This window comes from Nematostella vectensis, chromosome 3 (assembly GCF_932526225.1).
Source record: "Nematostella vectensis chromosome 3, jaNemVect1.1, whole genome shotgun sequence".
Taxonomy (NCBI): domain Eukaryota; kingdom Metazoa; phylum Cnidaria; class Anthozoa; order Actiniaria; family Edwardsiidae; genus Nematostella; species Nematostella vectensis.
The window spans coordinates 13,935,146-13,958,259 of NC_064036.1; the positions used below are offsets into that span (position 1 = coordinate 13,935,146).

General features: G+C 37.9%; 2 protein-coding genes and 2 long non-coding RNA genes across 4 annotated transcripts; 2 read left to right on the forward strand and 2 right to left on the reverse strand.

Moving 5' to 3' along the window:
* The first annotated feature begins 110 nt into the window (after positions 1 to 110).
* LOC5518746 (WD repeat-containing protein 61) lies at positions 111 to 8,439 on the forward strand. The gene is made up of 11 exons (XM_001638573.3): positions 111 to 230; positions 406 to 433; positions 646 to 751; positions 1,088 to 1,173; positions 1,366 to 1,452; positions 1,688 to 1,836; positions 2,140 to 2,233; positions 3,485 to 3,578; positions 3,670 to 3,762; positions 7,614 to 7,692; positions 7,927 to 8,439. The coding sequence occupies exons 1-11, from the start codon at positions 126 to 128 to the stop codon at positions 8,014 to 8,016; spliced, it is 1,011 nt and encodes a 336-aa protein (XP_001638623.2). The 5' UTR covers positions 111 to 125; the 3' UTR covers positions 8,017 to 8,439.
* Positions 8,440 to 8,643: 204 nt separating this feature from the next.
* On the reverse strand, positions 8,644 to 11,237 carry LOC125561235. Its single transcript, XR_007307272.1, has 2 exons — positions 11,021 to 11,237; positions 8,644 to 8,926 (listed from the first exon to the last, which is right to left on the reverse strand). It is a non-coding gene; the product is annotated as an uncharacterized LOC125561235 (long non-coding RNA).
* A 1,087-nt stretch (positions 11,238 to 12,324) lies between these two features.
* On the forward strand, positions 12,325 to 15,748 carry LOC116602204. The gene is made up of 2 exons (XR_004290323.2): positions 12,325 to 12,867; positions 14,598 to 15,748. It is a non-coding gene; the product is annotated as an uncharacterized LOC116602204 (long non-coding RNA).
* Positions 15,749 to 20,658: 4,910 nt separating this feature from the next.
* Positions 20,659 to 22,303, reverse strand: LOC125561236. The gene is made up of 2 exons (XM_048725079.1): positions 20,930 to 22,303; positions 20,659 to 20,850 (listed from the first exon to the last, which is right to left on the reverse strand). Exon 1 carries the CDS (start codon positions 22,173 to 22,175, stop codon positions 20,937 to 20,939), a length of 1,239 nt encoding a protein of 412 aa, XP_048581036.1. The 5' UTR covers positions 22,176 to 22,303; the 3' UTR covers positions 20,659 to 20,850; positions 20,930 to 20,936.
* Positions 22,304 to 23,114: the final 811 nt, after the last annotated feature.

A 23,114-nucleotide genomic window follows, 5' to 3' on the forward strand; every position in this document is an offset into this window, starting at 1 on the left:
TAATCATCAAAAAAGTGACCATTGTTTGGTTTTAGGGGTTGAAATGTTATAGAAATTCTTATTATTAAAAAATTGGGGAGGGGCTGGTAAAATCGCTCTGACGGTCTGTGGGACTGGTGACTAGCATGCTCATCCGCTGTCCTGAGCCTGCTTTTCCAAGATGGCGGCTTGTCTGTAAAATAATTATTTACAAGATTTACTGTAGTTTCACACGGAAAATATACATAATGGTGAGTGAATGATCATTTCCGCGATCCTCTGTAAATCGTAAAACACTACACTTCCTTTTTTATTGATTCTCAATAATATTAATCATGGATGTTGGAAAATTATGCTGTTAACAACATGATCAATGATGACTTCTAAAAAGCTTATATTCTCGCCTGTTGTGTTTTGTTTTTCCAGTATTCGGTTAGATGCAAACAAGAAAAAGGTAAATTGTCACTTTTTTGTTTTTATCACTGCCATTAGCTATCTGCTGCAATAATAACATTTGTGAAACGATGCTTTGTCTTATAAAGGTTGCCATGTTGTTGTCACTATTCTGTTACATGACCTTGTAGCTCACGAAGACCACAAAGATACTACCTGTACTGTGCCCTGTGGTCTATATTCTTGTTGTGTTATCTTTGTTTTACCTTATAGCTCATGAAGACAGTATCTGGACCGTGGCCTGGGGGTCAAATGAGAGGGATTGTACCGAGAGCATCCTAACTGGATCAGTTGATGATATGGTCAAGTGTTGGCGATGGTAGGTTATTTATGAGTCCGATGGTGAAGCCCTGCTATTATCCCGAGTGGTATTTTTTAGTGTAATAGTAAGAGTTTAAGATGATAACTTTCAGCCATTTCATTTTATTTTACCGTCACCATTTTTATTACCTACATGACTCATAATGGATGTCAGTAAGGCTAACAGTTCATGGTATGAAACTATTTTCTTCTATTGTTGCTTTGTTATCTATTTCTATATTTTATCAAGCTATGTGATGGTATTTTTTTAAAGATTTGTAGCTCTGAAAGTAATATGCCTATTTTCTTTACTCCTTATCCTATTAGAACTTATATTATTTGTATTTATTGATAGGAATGACAATAAATTAGAGCCCAAGTTCAACTTTGAAGGCCATCAGCTTGGTGTTGTGTCTGTTGATGTCAACAGCACTGGAACATGTATCCTTCTTAACAGACACAGTTTTCCATGCATCTACTCTCTAATAACACAGATAGCATTACAGTTGATCCTTGATAGAACAGTAATGACATTGAAGTGTGGTTGAGTACTACATGTCTGTGTCTGGTGATGTAAGAAATGCATAACATTTTAATTTTATTTTGGTTTTCCATCCTTAACCCTTTTGATAGTGGCAGCCTCCAGTTCACTGGACAGCCATGTTCGGATATGGGACCTGGTGTCAGGCAAACAGCTGAAGACAATCGATTGTGATCCAGGTATTTGAATTATTACAGGTAGAGGATAAGGAAATTGCCAGATACAGAATATTGCAAGCAGTTGGGTTAAAGCTTGATTTTTCATATCTTATACAAAAATCTATAAAATTATATGCTCTCCAGTTTTTTCCATATCCTTATTGTTTGTTCAATTTTTCCTATATTTATATCTTCACTATATTTTGTTGAATACTAACTGAATAGATCTAATAAGTCTTATTTGTTTGCTTTTCAGTGGATACCTGGACTGTGACATTTTCTCCTGATTCTAAAATCCTAGCAACTGGAAGCCACTCGGGCAAAGTGAACTTGATCAACCTTGAGCTTGGGAAGAAAGAGAGTTCCCTTGACACAAGGGGGAAATTCACAATGAGCCTTGCATATGTAAGCTACTTGTTTAACATCATGGAAGGGGAGTACTGTTTTTGTAAAAAGTTGTGACATACAGTACTAAAGGTAGTAATTAAATGGAATTTAGAGTATTTTAGAAGCCAATTGATAAAAATAATAGAAAACAATATTTTGACCACTGATGACATTAGTTTTATTCGGAAAAGGGAAAAAGCTTCACTTTTTCAAACAAAAAATTATATTATTTATTGTTTGTTGTTTTGTTGTTCGTTGCAGTTACTTGTGAAATACTATATACTCTTTAGTATTTATTGAATACCAAACATTTTTTTTCAGAGTCCAGATGGTCATTATATAGCTTGTGGTGCCATAGATGGGATTATCAATATTTTCGACCTGACAACTAACAAACTGCTCCACACTTTAGAAGGTAACCTCTACTACAGGGTGTTCCAAAAGTTTGTGGACACTTTTTAAATTGATATAACTGCAGTTTTTAATGGTCCGATTTCAAGGAAATTTGCAGGAAAACAAGGTGCATCAACGTAGCAAGCTACCATATTTATTTCAATAGTTTGCGTGTCCTCCTTTTGCTTTAATAACTTCTTAAGATGCTGTGGTAAGGAGTGAGAAATTTCTACCAAAGTATAAGATGACATGCCCAAATTTTGCTCTTTGAGCCCCACAAACAACATTGTTTTTTTTTTTTTTAGTTTGGGAGATGAAACGAGTACTAAGGGCACTCGTCAGTAAAGAGAAAGTCGTCCCATTCAGTAACTGACAGAACTTGTACTTGCTTGCGAGCTTCAAACAGGATTTTCACAGCCAGTTGCTCAATAATGGCTTTTTATGCCGCTGAAAAGGTTTCCACCCCTTCCTGGTCATGTATCTCCAGACGGTTGGCGAAGACCCTAAGAGAGCTTTTCTCTTGAGATTTTTGCTTATTTTTCTGGATAAATATCCCCTCTTGTGCATAATATTTCAAAGTCGTGATTTGCAGATTGGTTGAGCACTTTCGCCCCTCGAATTCGAGGTGACGGTAAACTTTCCTCGAACTTGCTTCTTCCTAGAATTTTAGCTATTTTTCCAACCATTAGTCCATTGGCATACAAAATTGCTGCTTGTGCTCTCATTTGAAAATTGTTCAGGTGTTTGTCTGTCATCTTTAAATCCATTTTCCTAGCAAATTTTTTCGTCTAGCAAATTTTAAGCTAACATACCAACTGACAGTCTACCCAAAAATTGTGTGAAAATGTAATGACGCGCAACACTTTTTTTCACCTTTTGGCAGGAATTTGAATTTGCTGTGTTTTTTTTAACCCACGATGCCAAAACTTTATTGCCTTGCATGTTAAATTTATTATCCATCTGATTGGAAAAAGATGATTTTGTTTGTAATCTCAGCGAATAAGACCATCTTGAAAGTGTCCACGAACTTTTGAAAGCACCCTGTAGACACCATTTAGAATAGCTAAAACAATAAAAATAATAAAATAATAGCTTTTAGAATAGTTCAGAATAGCTAGATATCGCTAAGATAACCTGATATTTCCTTACAGGACATGGATAGAGGATAAACCATGTCTATTTGCTGACTGATATTTCCATTTCATTGTTGTTTTTATCCCTAAATGTCATTCTTCATGCATGTCTTTTTGCTTATTGTTGTTTCTCCCTACAGGCCATGCTATGCCTATTCGCTCCCTCACATTCTCTCCTGACTCCCAGCTGTTAATCACAGCATCTGATGATGGACACATCAAGATGTATGATGTGTATCCTTCTAAGCAGCTCTTATTTATTGTTTGTAACAAGCTCTTGACCCAAACACTTCTAGTGTTAATGTTACCTTGACCAATGTCTTAGTCAACATGCTAATCTAGCTGGAACACTGTCAGGTCATAGCTCCTGGGTTCTCAGTGTAGCATTCTGTCCTGATAACACACATTTTGTCTCAAGGTGAGTCTCTCCAAACAATTAAATCGATTATTGGGGATGTGCTCAAAAGAGAAGTATTTGCTCTTTGCAAGAATGCTGATTTAGATACCTCTTTTTGTACTGAATCTTGGCTACTGTATGTCTGTAAGTGTGCTTACGTAATTACACCTTTTCATTTTCACAAATTACCACTCCTCTTACATTGCTTGGTAACTACGGAATACCTCTACAACACTATGCAGACACTACAACAGAATAACTCTACAACACTAGACTCTACAAAATAACTCTACAACACTAGACACTACAGAATAACTCTACAACACTAGACACTACAGAATAACTCTACAACACTAGACACTACAGAATAACTCTACAACACTAGACACTACAGAATAACTCTACTACACTAGACACTACAGAATAACTCTACAACACTAGACTCTACAAAATAACTCTACAACACTAGACACTACAGAATAACTCTACAACACTAGACACTACAGAATAACTCTACAACACTAGACACTACAGAATAACTCTACAACACTAGACACTACAGAATAACTCTACAACACTAGACACTACAGAATAACTCTACTACACTAGACACTACAGAATAACTCTACAACACTAGACACTAACAAATAACTCTACAACACTAGACACTACAAAATAACTCTACAACATTAGACACTACAGAATAACTCTACAACACTAGACACTACAGAATAACTCTACAACACTAGACACTACAGAATAACTCTACAACACTAGACACTACAGAATAACTCTACAACACTAGACACTACAGAATAACTCTACAACACTAGACACTACAGAATAACTCTACAACACTAGACACTACAGAATAACTCTACAACACTAGACACTACAGAATAACTCTACAACACTAGACACTACAAAATAACTCTACAACATTAGACACTACAGAATAACTCTACAACACTAGACACTACAGAGTAACTCTACAACACTAGACACTACAGAATAACTCTACAACACTAGACACTACAGAATAACTCTACAACACTAGACACTACAAAATAACTCTACAACACTAGACACTACAGAATAACTCTACAACACTAGACACTACAGAATAACTCTACAACACTAGACACTACAGAATAACTCTACAACACTAGACACTACAGAATAACTCTACAACACTAGACACTACAGAATAACTCTACTACACTAGACACTACAGAATAACTCTACAACACTAGACACTAACAAATAACTCTACAACACTGGACACTACAAAATAACTCTACAACATTAGACACTACAGAATAACTCTACAACACTAGACACTACAGAGTAACTCTACAACACTAGACACTACAGAATAACTCTACAACACTAGACACTACAGAATAACTCTACAACACTAGACACTACAGAATAACTCTACAACATTAGACACTACAGAATAACTCTACAACACTAGACACTACAGAATAACTCTACAACACTAGACACTACAGAATAACTCTACAACACTAGACACCAACAAATAACTCTACAACAATAGACACTACAGAATAACTCTACAACACTAGACACTACAGAATAACTCTAACACACTAGACACTACAGAATAACTCTACAACACTAGACACTACAGAATAACTCTACAACACTAGACACTACAGAATAACTCTACAACATTAGACACTACAGAATAACTCTACAACACTAGACACTACAGAATAACTCTACAACACTAGACACTACAGAATAACTCTACAACACTAGACACTAACAAATAACTCTACAACAATAGACACTACAGAATAACTCTACAACACTAGATACTACAGAATAACTCTACAACATTAGACACTACAGAATAACTCTACAACACTAGACACTACAGAATAACTCTACAACACTAGACACTACAGAATAACTCTACAACACTAGACACTACAGAATAACTCTACAACACTAGACACTACAGAATAACTCTACAACACTAGACACTACAGAATAACTCTACAACACTAGACACTACAGAATAACTCTACTACACTAGACACTACAGAATAACTCTACAACACTAGACACTAACAAATAACTCTACAACACTAGACACTACAAAATAACTCTACAACATTAGACACTACAGAATAACTCTACAACACTAGACACTACAGAGTAACTCTACAACACTAGACACTACAGAATAACTCTACAACACTAGACACTACAGAATAACTCTACAACACTAGACACTACAGAATAACTCTACAACATTAGACACTACAGAATAACTCTACAACACTAGACACTACAGAATAACTCTACAACACTAGACACTACAGAATAACTCTACAACACTAGACACTACAGAATAACTCTACAGCACTAGATACTACAGAATAACTCTACAACATTAGACACTACAGAATAACTCTACAACACTAGACACTACAGAATAACTCTACAACACTAGACACTACAGAATAACTCTACAACACTAGACACTACAGAATAACTCTACAACACTAGACACTACAGAATAACTCTACAACACTAGACACTACAAAATAACTCTACAACACTAGACACTACAGAATAACTTTACAACACTAGACACTACAGAATAACTCTACAACATTAGACACTACAGAATAACTCTACAACACTAGACACTACAGAATAACTCTACAACACTAGACACTACAGAATAACTCTACAACACTAGACACTACAAAATAACTCTACAACACTAGACACTACAGAATAACTCTACAACACTAGACACTACAGAATAACTCTACAACACTAGACACTACAGAATAACTCTATAACACTAGACACTACAGAATAACTCTACAACACTAGGCACTACAAAATAACTCTACAACACTAGACACTACAGAATAACTCTACAACACTAGACACTACAGAATAACTCTACAACACTAGACACTACAGAATAACTCTACAACCCTAGACACTACAGATTAACTCTACAACACTAGACACTACAGAATAACTCTACAACACTAGACACTACAGAATAACTCTACAACACTAGACACTACAGAATAACTCTACAACACTAGACACTACAGATTAACTCTACAACACTAGACACTACAAAATAACTCTACAACACTAGACACTACAGAATAACTTTACAACACTAGACACTACAGAATAACTCTACAACATTAGACACTACAGAATAACTCTACAACACTAGACACTACAGAATAACTCTACAACACTAGACACTACAGAATAACTCTACAACACTAGACACTACAGAATAACTCTACAACACTAGACACTACAGAATAACTCTACAACACTAGACACTACAGAATAACTCTACAACACTAGACACTACAGAATAACTCTACAACACTAGACACTACAGAATAACTCTATAACACTAGACACTACAGAATAACTCTACAACACTAGGCACTACAAAATAACTCTACAACACTAGACACTACAGAATAACTCTACAACACTAGACACTACAGAATAACTCTACAACACTAGACACTACAGAATAACTCTACAACCCTAGACACTACAGATTAACTCTACAACACTAGACACTACAGAATAACTCTACAACACTAGACACTACAGAATAACTCTACAACACTAGACACTACAGAATAACTCTACAACACTAGACACTACAGATTAACTCTACAACACTAGACACTACAGAATAACTCTACAACACTTTGGAATGTTTTACAACACTATTTCTCCTGTTACTCCACTTTTTTGCATCCTTCTAACCATAAACCTGCACATCAGTATGTACATTTTGTTTTCCACTGAGCCAAGAATTACTGGCTTTTGTCTTATAGTTCAAGTGACAAGACAGTTAAGGTCTGGGATGCAGGGACTAGACGATGTACTCACACATTCTACGAACACACTGATCAGGTATGGATAAGATATTCACTATATAAACTGGAGAATACCTATAATATCTCGAAATTATGGATTATCACAAGGGCAGTGACCTTCTTATCAACTGTACGTTAAGGGTCATAAAGTCTGGTCTTTCTGGTACCTCCCCTGCCATGTTTAAACCCTAGTACTGCAGGGAGGCTGCTATTGAGGCATTTTGTATGGATAAAATATAGAATATTTAAATCTTTTTCCTTTTCTTTTCAGGTTTGGGGAGTAAAATACAATGCAACGGGGTCCAGAATAGTGTCAGTTTCTGATGATAGATCCATTATTGTGTATGACTGTCCTATATAACACTTAGCCCTTCCTATTACCCTTGTTAAGCATCCCAAACTTTATATTGTGTATGACGTTTATATACCACTTATGTAGAGAACTTGTAATATAGTTATGATGGAAAATTATGCTTTTCTTATTCAACGCTGGGGAATGGCAGGGGATATTTGGACATTCCCCCGACTTCATTAGCAAAATTCTTTCCCTCTTCTCCCATACACATGTCTCTGTGACATTTCCATCCACCTCTTTGTAATAGAAACTTGGTGGTGAAGCTTCAAGAAAAAGTAAGGTGTAGTTAGCTTTTACTCCCTATGTTCTATCCATGACCATGGATGCGTGAACAAGTGTTTTCTTCTTTATAATATACTATATTTCAAATGCTGTCATTGATTTTGTAAAGATCATCTTTATACATAAAGGAGTCCCTCTTTTGTTTAAGTCTAGTTGTGGAATTATTGGCAGGACAACTATTAAAGGGAAGATCACCCCCCCCCCCCCCCCCCCCAACCACCACAACCACCACCACAATCCTGCCGCCTCTGGATATGCCCCCCAGCCCAACCCCTCCACCACTACCACCGTCCCTCTTAAAGAGAGTGTGACCCCGCACGCTAAGGTAAATCCACCAGAATCGCCCGCGTATTTGCATTTAAGACGATTTTATTGTAGTAGAATAGATGTGAGCGGGTTTGCAGGATGATTCTATTCATTGGTTGGATCCCCAATCCTAGTAGCATAGATGGACGCACAGCTGTTTCGCCTCGTGGCACGAAATGGGATCCAGTCCGTACATCAAACACTCTTGCTCTACATCACGGCACTTGTACTTGCAGTACACCGAGGAGGGCCTGGCGCCGACTACGTCCCCAGGACACGTGACCAGAGCAATGGCGACAACCAACAGGCAAACAGCTACGACCTTCATCTGGAATGGAATCATAGAGTGACAAAAATAGAAAATTTTACAGCATCCATCCACTACGCGCCCCCTTTCTACTTTCTCTTGTGTGTATTCTAGGAGCTTCATTAGTCGTCAAATTATTCGCTCGGTTTACCAGCATGATTTGACAACAACGGTGAATTTGGTATACTTCCAGACACGCTGAAACGCCGTAAAACATGGGAGGGGTGAAGTCGGGGTGTCCCCTTCCCTCGTCCCCTATAGCTACGGCCTGACTTGGTGGATATGGAAAGGGGAGTACCTAGGGCGGGCCTGACTTGGTGGATATGGAAAGGGGAGTACCTAGGGCGGGCCTGACTTGGTGGATATGGAAAGGGGAGTACCTAGGGCGGGCCTGACTTGGTGGATATGGAAAGGGGAGTACCCAGGGCGGGCCTGACTTGATGGATATGGAAAGGGGAGTACCTAGGGCCTGACTTGATGGATATGGAAAGGGGAGTACCTAGGGCGGGCCTGACTTGATGGATATGAAAAGGGGAGTACCTAGGGCGGGCCTGACTTGATGGATATGGAAAGGGGAGTACCTAGGGCCTGACTCGATGGATATGGAAAGGGGAGTACCAAGGGCGGGCCTGACTTGATGGATATGGAAAGGGGAGTACCTAGGGCGGGCCTGACTTGATGGATATGGAAAGGGGAGTACCTAGGGCCTTAGAGCTTTCCAACTTCTCTGTTTTTAAATTCAAAAGTGGAAACTCTAGTCTATTTTTAACGAAATGGAAACTCGAACGACGAAATGGAAAATCAAAGTTAACGCCCTTTTTCCATCAAAAATGGGGGTACAAAAAGACTAAGCGAGGATCCATCCTTATGGGATCTTCACTTAAAGACCCCCTCTCACTTCTGCCGGGATTTCCACCTCCGTCGTGATTGTCTGACTTTCCTCTATAATCTAGCAGCCATTTCCAAAGATCCCAAGTCAGGGCCGTAGCAGGGAGTGGGGCACGTAACATTCCAATATTTTCATAAATTTACTCATTTATTCATTTACTCACACGGCTCGGTGTGAGTAAACGCTAGCAAAAAGAAATCTCGGAAATGCGTTTGCATAGCCATCTGCTCGCCCGACCCAGCCTCCATTTTCTTGGTCGTCCAGGCGTCATAGAAATCCCAGTATCCCAAAATTACCCCCGAATTGCAAACTATTAGCCTGCGAGCCGCTACGCAGGCTACAAACTATAGGAGTTGTATACAGGCTATTGCGGTGTCCTATCTGATAAAGGTGAGTTTTCTAAATATTGTTCACTATATCAAGATAAAATAGTTGAATCTAAGAGCTGGAGTTGTGATGGAAATTGGAAAGTATCATTCAATAAACTTTTGACTTACCAAAAGATAACAATTTCTTTCGTATATGTTATTTTATAATTTGAATAACCACGCTGATCAAATTTGATGCTGCAGTGTTGCTTTGCCAAAAAATCCTTTGCTATCCTAATGTACCTTAATGTACCTTAAGGAACATGTGATATCTTAGGGGGGAGTTAACTTTATTCTTCCTGCTCGATACTTTTTTCTCATGGGGGCATGTTAGCATGCTCTATTTTCTATTTCAATCTATTTTGTATATATAAACTTTTTTATAAGAACGTTTAGCCTGAGATTTCACCTAATTTCAAGAACATGCTAAGAACATGCCGAGGCTCATATATCAGAAAAATATTGCTTTTCTTTTGGGCCTGCTGCGTTCTAAAATGCAGAATCAAATTGTGCTCATAATAACAACCTTATTTTTGATATGATCATTTGTAAAATTTTCTTCCTAATATTTCATTGGGTATTTTATTTTTATATAAGTTCACTAAAATTTAAGAACTTTGCGTAGAACATCTTCAGCCTTAAAATGCTCCAAAAATAAGAACGGCCCTGCCTCAACTGAAAATTTGACGTTCTTATAAAAATGGTGTATTTTCTTACCTGGAATATGTTGCCAAGAACTGCTTTTTTTGGATTTAATTTTCACATTAAGAGATTTTAGTTTTTGTGTGGAGACTTCGTTACAGACCGTTAAATAGTCGATCCCTTAACCTAACTCTAACCCTAAGTTCTCTAGCTTACCTTAAATGCTTTGTCTTGCCTATGCACAAAGTGGTTACTGTTTACTCAGTTAGCGACGACGCCTAGGTTTTTTAAACAAGTTGAAAGCAGAATATGCATTTACGTATCAAGACTTAATCTTTAATGATAGCGAAAAAAGGCAGGACATTCATTTATGAATGAACATTTTGTTAATTTGCCTCAGTCTTAGATTCTCATCTCGCCCAGGTGGGGTGATGATCTGATGAAACACGTGTCATCAATCGTGATAGCATTTGATGCACTTTTATTCTATCATACCCGCAATGTCTGGGGTTGAATCCTAATTATATATTCTTTTAGGAAATTTGATAATTTTGACATATTACAATTTGTGTAGCCTAATATGCTATTCTTTTAGGAAATTTGATAATTTTGACATATTACAATTTGTGTAGCCTAATATGCTATTCTTTTAGGAAATTTGATAATTTTGACATATTACAATTTGTGTAGCCTAATATGCTATTCTTTTAGGAAATTTGATAATTTTGACATATTACAATTTGTGTAGCCTAATATGCTATTCTTTTAGGAAATTTGAAAATTTTGACATATTACAATTTGTGTAGCCTGCTGACCGCTAACTAGCTGCTAACTCTCCGGGGCTTCGGTATTTCTTTTCCCTTTCCCCTTCCACAGGAATTCCGAAACTCCGGAGAGCCGGCTAGCAGGCTTCAATTTGTGAAACAAACTAAGAAAAGACGCCTCTGCTAGCGAGGCACCTTGGAGTGAGAAAAAAACGGTTTTGCGGAAATAAATATTCTTTTTTTATTTATTCATTTTTCTCCAGCTGCAGGCAAACCTTGTGAATTTGCCTCATTACGCTCAACCCGTAACTAATAAGACCTCTTAGGGGCGAAGGGGAGTTTATTCTCGTGAAATTAATAATTTGCTGCTGAGTAAAACTAATACCCCCAGGCATCTTGTTGGCCGCCAAGTCTACCCTACCATGCGTGCTTTGCAAACTCTCTCTATTTGGATTTTATTTATTGCTTTTATTTCTTTCTTTCTTTCTTTTTTTTTTTTTTGCACCTTGGGTGAAGGGAACACCTATCGCTTACAGGATGTTACGGGAGATTTCAATCTCAGGATAATATGAAGCAACTGCGTTTGTTTTGAATTTTTTAATAGGCGATTGTGGCATATCAAGACAATGAAAATGTGAAAAACTGTGTGCTAGATAGTTTATTCAAAATTTTATTATAGGGAGCAGAATTAACCAACGTATATGAGTGCTAGATGTTGTTTTATATTCAAATGCAGCTCCGAGAGTGAGTGGTCGAAGCAAATGATAATTAAGAACGTAGAGAGAAATGACAATCTGCTAGTCGCGTGCCACATAGGGACATTTCCCAGCATGCAATGCCGGTTGTCAATGACTCACCGGAACTCGAAGTAATTCGTGTTCTTATTGGTCAGGTTATGCTACGTCACTTGTCAGCTGTACTGCAGATGATGTATCTGATCCCTACAACAAACGCGATGCGTAAACACTTTATCGGCGCTTTTAATGCACCTTTGCTCACTTAGGCCCCCGATGACCATCTAAAGCTACCACGTTTAAAAATGTTGTTTCAAAAAGTGCGTTTAGTAGCGATAGGAAGCAAAGGTAGACACGCTCATGTAATACACTAGCGCATAATCCCCGGTCTATCATCCGCCTTAGCGCGCTTTATGATTGGTTAACTACTCGCTAGTCGTGACTGGGGTGATAAATAATATTGGTGGTTTAATCTTAGAATCAATCGAGTACTTAAAACAAGCTTAAGGTGTGTCGGTCTGCAAGCAGCAAGTCGCTTTAAGGGCTTCACAAGTAGGAAACTAACGTAAGTTCAAATTGTAATACATCTCCTTACGCGCCCAGGTTTACACTGACGCCAAACTTTTACCCTAACACTTTATTTTAACGTCAATAACGTCATGGACTTATTGCTTTTCTATGTTTCAATTTTCTAATGAAGGGTTTATATAAAAAAAGCGGGTGGTCAATAACAAAGTTGCACTGCTGCGTTCATTTTTAGAAAAGGAAATAATTCTTCTATCAAGCTGTGCTGCTTGTTTTCTTTTAAAAAAAAAACGATCCATCGATCCATTTTTTCGACTTTTTAAATCTATTTATCCGATCTATTTTTAATTTTTTTATTAATTCGCATAAAAAAACGATTTTGCTGATAATATTTTTTTATTTGTCCAATTTAAGCCTTTTACGGCTTTCTTTTTACTCATTAATATTTCATACTGACGGATCATATAATAAATGGCCAATTCCAAAGGGAAAAGAAAACAGGAAAATTACGTTTCGTAAACATCTTGTCACTCTATTTTAGATAAAAAGACAATTCGTGTTTTCTAATGGCTAAAACTTGGAAAGCATGTATGAACTTTATGTGAACAACGGCCGCAATACTGGAAAAGACTGAGCTTTTTTGTATTTAAATTTACAGGTTCCTCCCTTATGTAATATATAATTTGCCCATTTCGGTTTTTACTTGCATCCTGCTTTTTTAATACCTATTTCTCAATCTAAATGAAATACTTCCCGCAGACATACGCATGCTTTCTATCATTTATCATCTTCCTATCACCTTTTTCATCTCTTTGGGTAACTAGTGCGGAGGTAGACTACACCCCTCTAAGCACCCGTTACGATTCATGCCATTGCCGGCGTCTTTCAAATTCTCCAAGAGGCTCGATTTGATATCCTCTATTGATATATCGTTATTTAATGCCACAAACTTAGACCATAACGAGAGATATCCCGTCGGTAAAACATACGCACGAAACAATTCTGTGTCTCGGCAAAGGCTATTAACGCTAAGGCTATTAACGCTTCCAAAGACAGTTTAATGATGTATCAACAAATTTTTACAGTTCTGCTAGCTATATAATTAATTTAAGTTAATTCGAGCGTGGGTGTTAATGAGAATATAGAACCGCGTTCATGGTTCAGCTCCAAACCCTGATAGCTTTGCCTTTGTGCCAGCGTTTTATTGTACTCGACCGAGCAGCGTATAAAAACCCGGTAAGAAATCCCAAACTTTGAGACAATAACTAAAAAACAAATGAAGGTTGAACCAGCGATTAATTCTATTTAACCTTTATTATATAGTGAAACAAGTCCTACGTTTGTAATTCATAATAATATTATGTGTAAAAAGCTATTGCGTGCCTATGTACAGGTTTTTCGCTCTTGATATGCTTTTATTCTTTCTCTTTTTTTTCAAAAAGGGGGGTAGGTTATGAACACTATTCATTTTTACCAGACAGCCCAAATAATTATTATTTCTTAATGTTAAAAAATGGCATGAGGGCTCTTAAAGGAACTGAGTACACCAGCCACTTGGTAGACTTAGAACTGATGATACCACTTGATCACTGATTGTTGAGCGGGCAAGATTGGTTTTTTTTTTATTGATTGCGAGATAACCAAGGGGAAAGGTAGCTTTTGGTTGAGTACAGGAAGGGGGCTTTTCTTTTGATTGCCAGTCTATCAAGGGCAACCCTTTGAAGAAAAGATCCAACTAATAATACAAGCCTTTTTTCGGTTTGATTTCAGAGACAATGAAGCTGACGATAGTAGCCGTTCTTCTCGGCCTCGCCTTGGTGTTGTCATTCCCGGATGCTGGTGTAGAAGGAAGGGGACTAGGAAACATGATGTTCTGCCAATCAAAATGCCAGGAAGCGGCGCTTGGTGCATGCCGGTTCTGCGAGGAGAGCAAATCGCAGCTATGGTGCCTTAGAGAGTGTAGAAACACGTTCTTCGTAGATTGCTTCAAGAGCGAGTGCTTGGACAACAGTGCATGAGAGCGTATGATTTTCGCTGTATATTGACATTTGTTCTTTGAAAGGACTTTAGAAGAGCTTTGTGTTAGTTGTAACCAGTTGCGAAACCATAAAGAATTGCATAAAACTGTAAAGAAGATAAACCCAGTATTTATTTAAGCATAACAGTCCCTGTTATGGTACCCTGGTTCCAGAGCCTCGTGCGTCTCTCTATTTAGGGGCCAGCTGGCCACTGAACAGAGAGACGCTCGAGGCTCTGGGACCAGGGTACTGTTATGGGGAGGGGAATGAAATACCACAATATTTTGTTAACAAGTTATAATTGCCGTCGCTGGTCCAAGGTTGTTCACTATAGCTGAATGACACTCAATTTTACTCATAATTTTGTCTATGACTGACACGTCCCCAACCCTTCTCTCCATCCCAAAACGTATATATTCAAGGGCACAAAACGGATCTGTTCCGCAAAATATATGTTCCGCAGCCCATTTTTTTTGCTGGCTTGGAAGATGTTAGACTCCTCGGTTGCTGGGAAAAAAATCGTCCCGATTACGGACGGTTTTTGCATTTAGCACCATAACTTTTTAGCAATAAAAAGGACACTTTTGAGATTTTGCCAGTAACAAGATTGGACCTTAACCTAAAAAAATACTTATAATATATATAAATATAAGTTTAGAGCGCTGTGCTCGAAAAGTATGTGTCAGTGATTTGCCCTAATCCCGGTCAACTGGCCCCAATTCCGGACACAAACTGCGCGAACTATTTGCGTAACTTTTCCCATATATTTCCAATGCTTATAAAATTTTAAAAAATTATCTTGTTTAGCAAAGCCAATTTTTATTATGTGGATCATTCATTCATTCATTCATTTTTTTATTTTGCACTATTTTGAATAAGATAAAGAATATTTGGATACAGGTAGAAAAAAGGGGAAGTTAACTATTTACGGTACTTAAGAAGAAAAAAAAATTTAAGGTGCGCAGTGACCATAGAAGCATAAGCTTTCGAGATGGTCACTGCCACAGTCAGATTTCGAGGGTCTTACAGGATATTATTATAATATTATTATAATATTATTATTATTATTATTATTTTTTTTTTTTTTTACAATATATAATATATACATAAACAAAATATAATATTTTAGAGTGAGGAAAAGTAAATCTGGCCAGGGTGGATCAATATTAATTCTGATTATTTAATAAATGCAATTTCAGTTGTTCTATGAAGGAATTGTAAGGTAAGGACTTAATGCAATTTGGTATTTTTTCCCAAAATCTAGAAGACATGGCTGTAAATTTAGTTAATCCATAATTGGTTTTGGAAGCTGGCCTAAAGAGATTGCCTTTGGAAGCATATCTGGTATTATGTGAGTGAACTTGAGTGGCAGGCAGGATTAGATTACATAATGGCTTAGGCATAGTATCAGGAAAGTGTTGGAGCTTATAAACAAGAGATGATATCCTTAGATTATGTATGTTATCAAGATTCAGGATCCTAAGCAGTTGGTAATAATTCGATGGACTTTCCCTTTGGGGAGCAAAGAAAATAGAGCGAATGCATTTATTCTGCTTCGTTTTGATAGGGCGAAGCCGTGTTTGGCTTGCCGAGCCCCAGCTCATTATACCATAAGAAATATATGGGTAAATTAAATTATAGTATAGTTGTGTTAAAGTAGTCAGGGGAAGAAAATAACGTAACTTGGAAATGATTCCAAGATTTTTTGCGAGGCATTTATTAACATGATTTAGTTGTGAATTCCATTTGAGATGTTCATCAATAAAGACACCTAAGTATTTTATGTTGTTAGTATTCTTTATACCATATGCTGTTAAGTCAATAGAAACACTTTTTCTGGGGGAGGTGACAGTGATATGATGTGTTTTCTTAAAATTAATGGACAACTTGTTAGCGTTACAGTATTTGATGACATTGTCTAATTCACTATTAACAGTGGTTTCTAAATCTTTGGGGTTTTTTGAAGTATAAAATAGATTTGTATCATCTGCAAATATTCTAAATTTCAGTTTCTTAGAAGAGTTGGGGAGATCATTAATATATAAGAGGAATAATAAGGGACCAAGGGTAGATCCTTGAGGAACTCCGCAAGAGATTGGTAGCATAGATGATTCCGCATTGCCAATTTTGACAAACTGATGACGATTAGAGAGATAACTAGAAAACCATTTTGCGGGGGTTCCCCTGACTCCATATTTGTACATTTTAGCTAATAAGATGTCGTGGTTAATAGTATCAAATGCCTTTGAAAAATCTAAGAAAATAGCACATGTAGTCATACCTTGGTCAATAGAAGACTTGAGGGTCTCAACAGTTTCTAATATGGCATGTTCGGTTGAATGGCCTTTCCGAAATCCAAATTGAAATTCAAATAAAATTTTATGTTTTTCAAGAAAAAAAATCAGCTGGTTGTAGATAAGCTTCTCAAGAATCTTGCTAAATGAACAGATTATTGATATTGGTCTATAATTCCCTGGTTCAGTGGCATCCCCACTTTTATATATAGGAGTAACCCTTGAGATTTTGAAAATATCAGGGACTTCACCACTTGCTATAGATTCATTATAAATGGCAGTAAAGGGAGAGGCTAGGATGGATGCTGACAATTTTATAAATTTATTAGGAATAGTAATATATGATTTATTTTCATTAAGAGATGCAAAAAGTAAAAAAACCTGTGCTTCTGAAACTGGAGACATAACAAAAGAAGAAGTTGTAGATTGTTTAATATAGGATGTAGGAGATATGGATTTGTCATCTTTAATTTGGGAAGCTAGATTGGTTCCTACATTTGTAAAAAATTTGTTCAACTGATCAGCAATATCAGAAGGATTGGTAAACGACCTATTTCCTGAAGTAATGCGACTAGGAGCACTTTGCCCCTTTGTTTTCCTTTGTATCAGCTTGCCGATTAATTTCCAGGTAGCTTTGAGGTTGTTTTTACAGCTAATAAATTGAGAATGGAAATATTCCTTTTTACTTTTGTTGAGAAGATGTGATAAAGTATTAGAATATTGCTTGTATGCTATTACTTTTTCTTGGTTTTTGCTAAAAAAGTGACTTCGGTACATTTTTTGCTTGTGCTTTATTGATTTTAAGATGCCATTGGTAATCCATGGTTTACTAAGTTGTCTTTTTTTTGCACGAGAGGCAATTTTCATTGGTGCATGTTTATCGATAACAGAATGGATGGCATGAATTGTGTCTTCAGTTTTTTCATTTAATGTTTTAGTTGATTGGTGAAGGGAATTCCAATCAAGCTGGTTCATATCATACAAGAAATTTTCACTATTAAATTTAGAAAAATCTCTAAAACTTTGCTGTTCACAAGTTTTCTTGAGATGGGACTTAAAGGTGCAGAAAATGGGCAGATGGTCAGAGATATCAACTGTGAGAATACCAGGAGTGACATGGGAAATGGGACAATTAGTGTAGATATGATCAATCAGTGTGGCAGTGTGACTGGTTATACGAGTAGGCTTAGTTATAATTGGCATTAAGCCATTAGAGAAAAGCATATCGAGGTATTCATCAGTCTGGAAATGGGAATTAGCTTTCAAAAAATCTATATTTATATCGCCACACAGGAATAAGTCAACTTTGTTTGGGTCAATAGATTTGATTATGTTATCTAACTGAATTGTAAATTCATTAAGATTATCTGTGGGATGTCTATAAATACAACCTACAATAATATTTTTCTTATTTTTCCCATTTTCAATCTCACACCAAGTTGATTCAACGAAATCCATGTCAAGTTTTATATCTTCACGGGGTATAGCATTTAAAGAATTGTTAATATATAAGGCAGAGCCACCAGCATTGGTTTTAGAGTCATTGTGAAAAAAATTGTAATTTTTAAAATTTATGTTCTTAACAGAATAATCATTTAGTTTAGTCTCAGTGACAGCAATAATTTGAGGCTTGGAATCAATTAAATATAAAATATCTTCAAGGAGGTCAAAATTCTTAGACAGGCTCCTTGAATTGCAGTGCAGAATGAAAGGGCCTTCATTCGACTTTTTGATTAATTTGTTCAATTTATTGATCGAAAAGTATTCGGAAGATGGACTAGAGAGCATGAGGTCAGAATCAGATTCATCAGATTTATCAGGGTTAGTGAGTAGATTAAAGATGTCATTATGCATGTTGCTGTTAGCAATATCTCCTGACCAGTTTCCAACAAAAACATTGAATCTTTGATCGGAAAGCGAGCTAAAAGGCAGGGGATTACTTACAATTTCCTCGATTTCCTCGTTGGCCATTCTAGTAATGTTGAGATCTACAAAGAGCATTTTAGCATTTGTTCACTCTCTGAATCATAAATTCATCCGTTTGAATCCGTAGATTTTAGTCGAAAAATTATCATGAAATTTGGCACATAACAACAATCTTATTAAGTTTTGCTGGTTCAACTTAATAAAAATACAACTAATCTTTTTCTCACTTCATCTTGTTTTGACCTTTTGCCATAGACAGACGGCTTTGTATCAATATAGCGGCGTTTGTACTTAGGTTCCCCCCCAAAAAAGACTCTAAAAAGTCACATTCAAAATAATTATTGTAACCTGATGATAAAAGCATAGAGAAAAAAGCAATAGTATATCCCGGAAGTGATTAAAGACGGTAATTTATAGTTTTGGCTGTCTACATAGCCATTAGAATGTGTTCAGAAAGTTTGACGAGCTAAATTTTGTAACATTGTTACAAGCTGCTTATTATGTTGCATTTTTTGCGAGCGTTGTCTTTATCATATGATAAAATTGACACAACGTTTATATGTATCTAAATCCCTCTTAATAGTGATGACTTTTTTTGTAGTAGGAACCCACGTAGAGATGTGTAAATTCTTTTTATCCATAGCGCGCGCTATTCTAGAAAATGCGCGTTTTTGTCAGTTGTAATGTTTTTGCGTCTCGCGCCACTATTCTTATGTAAATAAGCTTGTAACGATTCACCTTCTTCAGTCTGCCCTGAAGAAGTCTTATTAAAGACGAAAATTTGGCAGAGTCGATTTCCAGTTTTTGGTGTATTAAATCCCTCCAAAATGTAGTTTAAATGCAAAAACTAATTCACAGTATCTTTTCAAACATATTTCCAATAAGCAGTCTATTTGTGTCCGTGTTTATGCACACTTCGTGAACAAGCACTGAATTTTCAAAACGCTTTCATTCATCTAAATAAGTAGCGAGATTAAAGAACTTCTATTCTATTGTAAAAGTATTTTACAGTGCTTCATTCCCACCAAAAATGTTGGTATTTTTCTTAACTCTTATTTACCAGAAGGACTGGTTTATCTAAAGCGTTAAATTGACTGCACCGTTTACTTTCAAACTACGCGAACAAAAGTTTGACTCAGTTTAAAGAAAACTTGAATTTTCCCGCTGGTAATAACGCCAACTACGTAATTACTACAGCACACGTGAGTATGAGAGTTAGTTACTAATGAGGTGACGTAAGATTTTTTTATATTTTAAACAGGCTTTCGATGCAAACTGTAAGGAATTGGGTAGGGCAACCACTGTATTTTTGGGGGCGCTGGAGCGGATGCTTGGGGAAAAAATCGTCCTGATCGGTTATACGGGCAATTATTGGTGTGCTAAAATGCCTAACCACTGCTGGCTGGGAAAAAAATCCTAACCAGTGGCTAACTGGATAAAAGGGATGGTTCCTCCTGGGAAAAAAGAAACAGATAATTTTTTTCCCTAGCAACTTTTAAAATGGATATTTTTGGCATCAGAACATATTCAAACGACGCCATATATGCCATTTTAACGTGTTTCGGTAAGGGGGCTCGTTGTATACAGTTGTAGTAGAAGGTATGCCTCTAAACTGAGGCTTTAATCAACATAAATCTACAGCTTGTAAAACTATACCGAAAACTAAGCAAGATGGCTGCCCCTAGAGATTCTATGGGGTAAAACCGCTGTACAACAATAAACATAACACAGGCAGCCCAACACGTAATGTTCAAGGTTCTTAACATACATAAATACTACATTCACCCCTCTGTTAGAGGTTAAGTCTGAGCACGGGGGCATTCAATGTTCAAGGTTCTTAACGTAACATAAATACTACATTCACCCCTCGGTTAGAGGTTAAGTCTGTCCACTGGACGTCGGGTCCTCTCCGAACGTCGCAAGGGAGGCTGCCCATCAAGACCTGTACTGACCTGTGGCACTTCTTCGCCCACACCTATCTCCACTTCTATCTCCGAGGAAGGTGGGGAACTACCAGTAGCAGGGTGATGCTCACCTGGAACAGTAGGCTTAACTTGAGGGAGTGGGTACATTGTTGGTACTTCACCTTTGGGGGCAAGATGCTTGGTAGAGACTGTTGTTTCTCGGCCGTCTGGATAGCGCACATGGGCGTAGTGAGGATTCGCCTGAAGCAATTCCACCTCATCAACTAACGGATCTGTCTTGCTTGCACGGACGTGACGCTTGAGTAGGACCGGTCCAGGCTCACTCATCCATGTTGGGATGGAAGATCCGGAAGAGGATCGCCTGGGAAAACCGAAGAATCGCTCATGGGGTGTCTCATTGGTAGCCGTGCACAACAGAGAACGAATGGAGTGTAGAACATCAGGAAGGACTTCTTGCCAGCGCTTTACTGGCAGATTCTTAGACTTCAGGGATGCTGAAATTGCCTTCCATACCACTCCATTATACCTCTCCACTTGCCCATTGCCTTCGGGATTGTAAGCAGTTGTCCTGCTTGTGGCTACCCCTTTTTCATTCAGGAAGTCTCGCAGTTCCTGGCTGATCAAGGAGGAGCCCCTGTCCGAATGTACATAGGCTGGCATACCGAACATCGTAAACACGGAGGTAAGACACTTGATCACTGTTGGTGTAGACACATCAGGACAAGGGAAGACAAAAGGGAATCTTGAATATTCATCAACTACATTGAGGAAGAACTTGTTGCCATTGTTACTTGGCAAGGGGCCCTTGAAATCAATGTTTATCCTCTCGAAAGGTTGAGTAGCCTTAATGAGAGGAACTTTGGGAGGTTGATGAAACTGTGGTTTGCATTCACAACAAACTGGACACTTACTTGTCATGCTCTTGATCTCCTCAAGGGAATAAGGGAGGTTCTTGGTGCGTACGAAGTGGTTGAGTCGGGTGACCCCTGGATGACAGAGTGACTCGTGGAGCTGGTAGAGGGGATCTTCACTCAACGTGGCGCAAGTAGCTCTGGACAGAGTGTCGGGTGGAATGTTCTCTTTACCAGGACGGTAAATGATATCGAAACTATAGCAGGAGAGTTCGATCTTCCACCGCATGATCTTATCATTCTTGATCTTCCCTTTGTGGCACTGGTCAAACATGTAAGATACTGATTTCTGGTCTGTTTTAAGAGTGAAGTGCCTCCCTGTTAGGAAGTGCCTCCAGTGTAGGACAGCTTCTACAATCGCTTGTGCCTCTTTCTCAACTGAGGCGTGCTTGAGCTCGCTGCCCTGTAAGGCTCTTGAGAAGAATGCAACTGGCCTCCCATTTTGGCTGAGAGTAGCAGCTAATGCCACCTCTGAAGCATCCGTCTCAACTTCAAATGGAATGCTTTCATCGATTGCACTAACAAAAGCTTCCCCCACCGTCTTCTTGATACTCTCAAAGGCCGCGACAGCGGGCTCGGGTAATGGAAAAACCTTGCAGGAGGTTATTGGCTTGATTCAATCCGAGTATGCGGGTATCCATTGTGAGTAGTAGGAAAACAATCCAAGGCATCTGTTCAGAGACTTTGAGTCACTTGGAACGGGTAGCTCTCGCAAAGGGCGTAGACGTTCTGGGTCTGGACTGATATTCCCTTCCTCAACCACATATCCAAGGATAGGAAGACGCCTGGTGGAGAAGATGCTCTTGACGTTGTTATAGCAGATGTTCTTGCGCTTAGCAGCTTCAAGGAAACTCTGAAGGTTGGAATCATGCTCTTCTTGGTCTTTCCCACAGATTGTGATGTTGTCGAGATAAGGGAAGACCGCTTTGAGATTGTTCTCTTCCACAAACTTAGTCATCTCTCTTTGGAAGCAGGCCACCCCGTTGGTGACGCCGAATGGGAGTCGGCTAAACTGATACAGGTTACCTCTAGCTTCGAATGCTGTGTACGGTTTATCCTCATCTTTGAGAGGGATCTGATGATAAGCACTGCGTAGATCAATAGTGCTGAAGACTTTGTACTGGGCGATCTGGTTAACCAAGTCGGTTATTCGTGGTAATGGGAATGCGTCGAGGAGGGTAAACCTGTTGATGGTCTGTGAGTAATCAATTAC

Excerpts from the sequence above, each read along its gene's own strand:
- LOC5518746 (XM_001638573.3), top strand. The coding sequence starts at position 126 with ATGCTCATCCGCTGTCCTGAGCCTGCTTTTCCAAGATGGCGGCTTGTC. Across the intron at positions 434-645 it reads TAGATGCAAACAAGAAAAAG|CTCATGAAGACAGTATCTGG; the intron begins GTAAATTGTCAC and ends TTTACCTTATAG. Across the intron at positions 1,453-1,687 it reads GACAATCGATTGTGATCCAG|TGGATACCTGGACTGTGACA; the intron begins GTATTTGAATTA and ends TTTGCTTTTCAG.
- LOC125561236 (XM_048725079.1), bottom strand. The coding sequence starts at position 22,175 with ATGTTTGACCAGTGCCACAAAGGGAAGATCAAGAATGATAAGATCATG.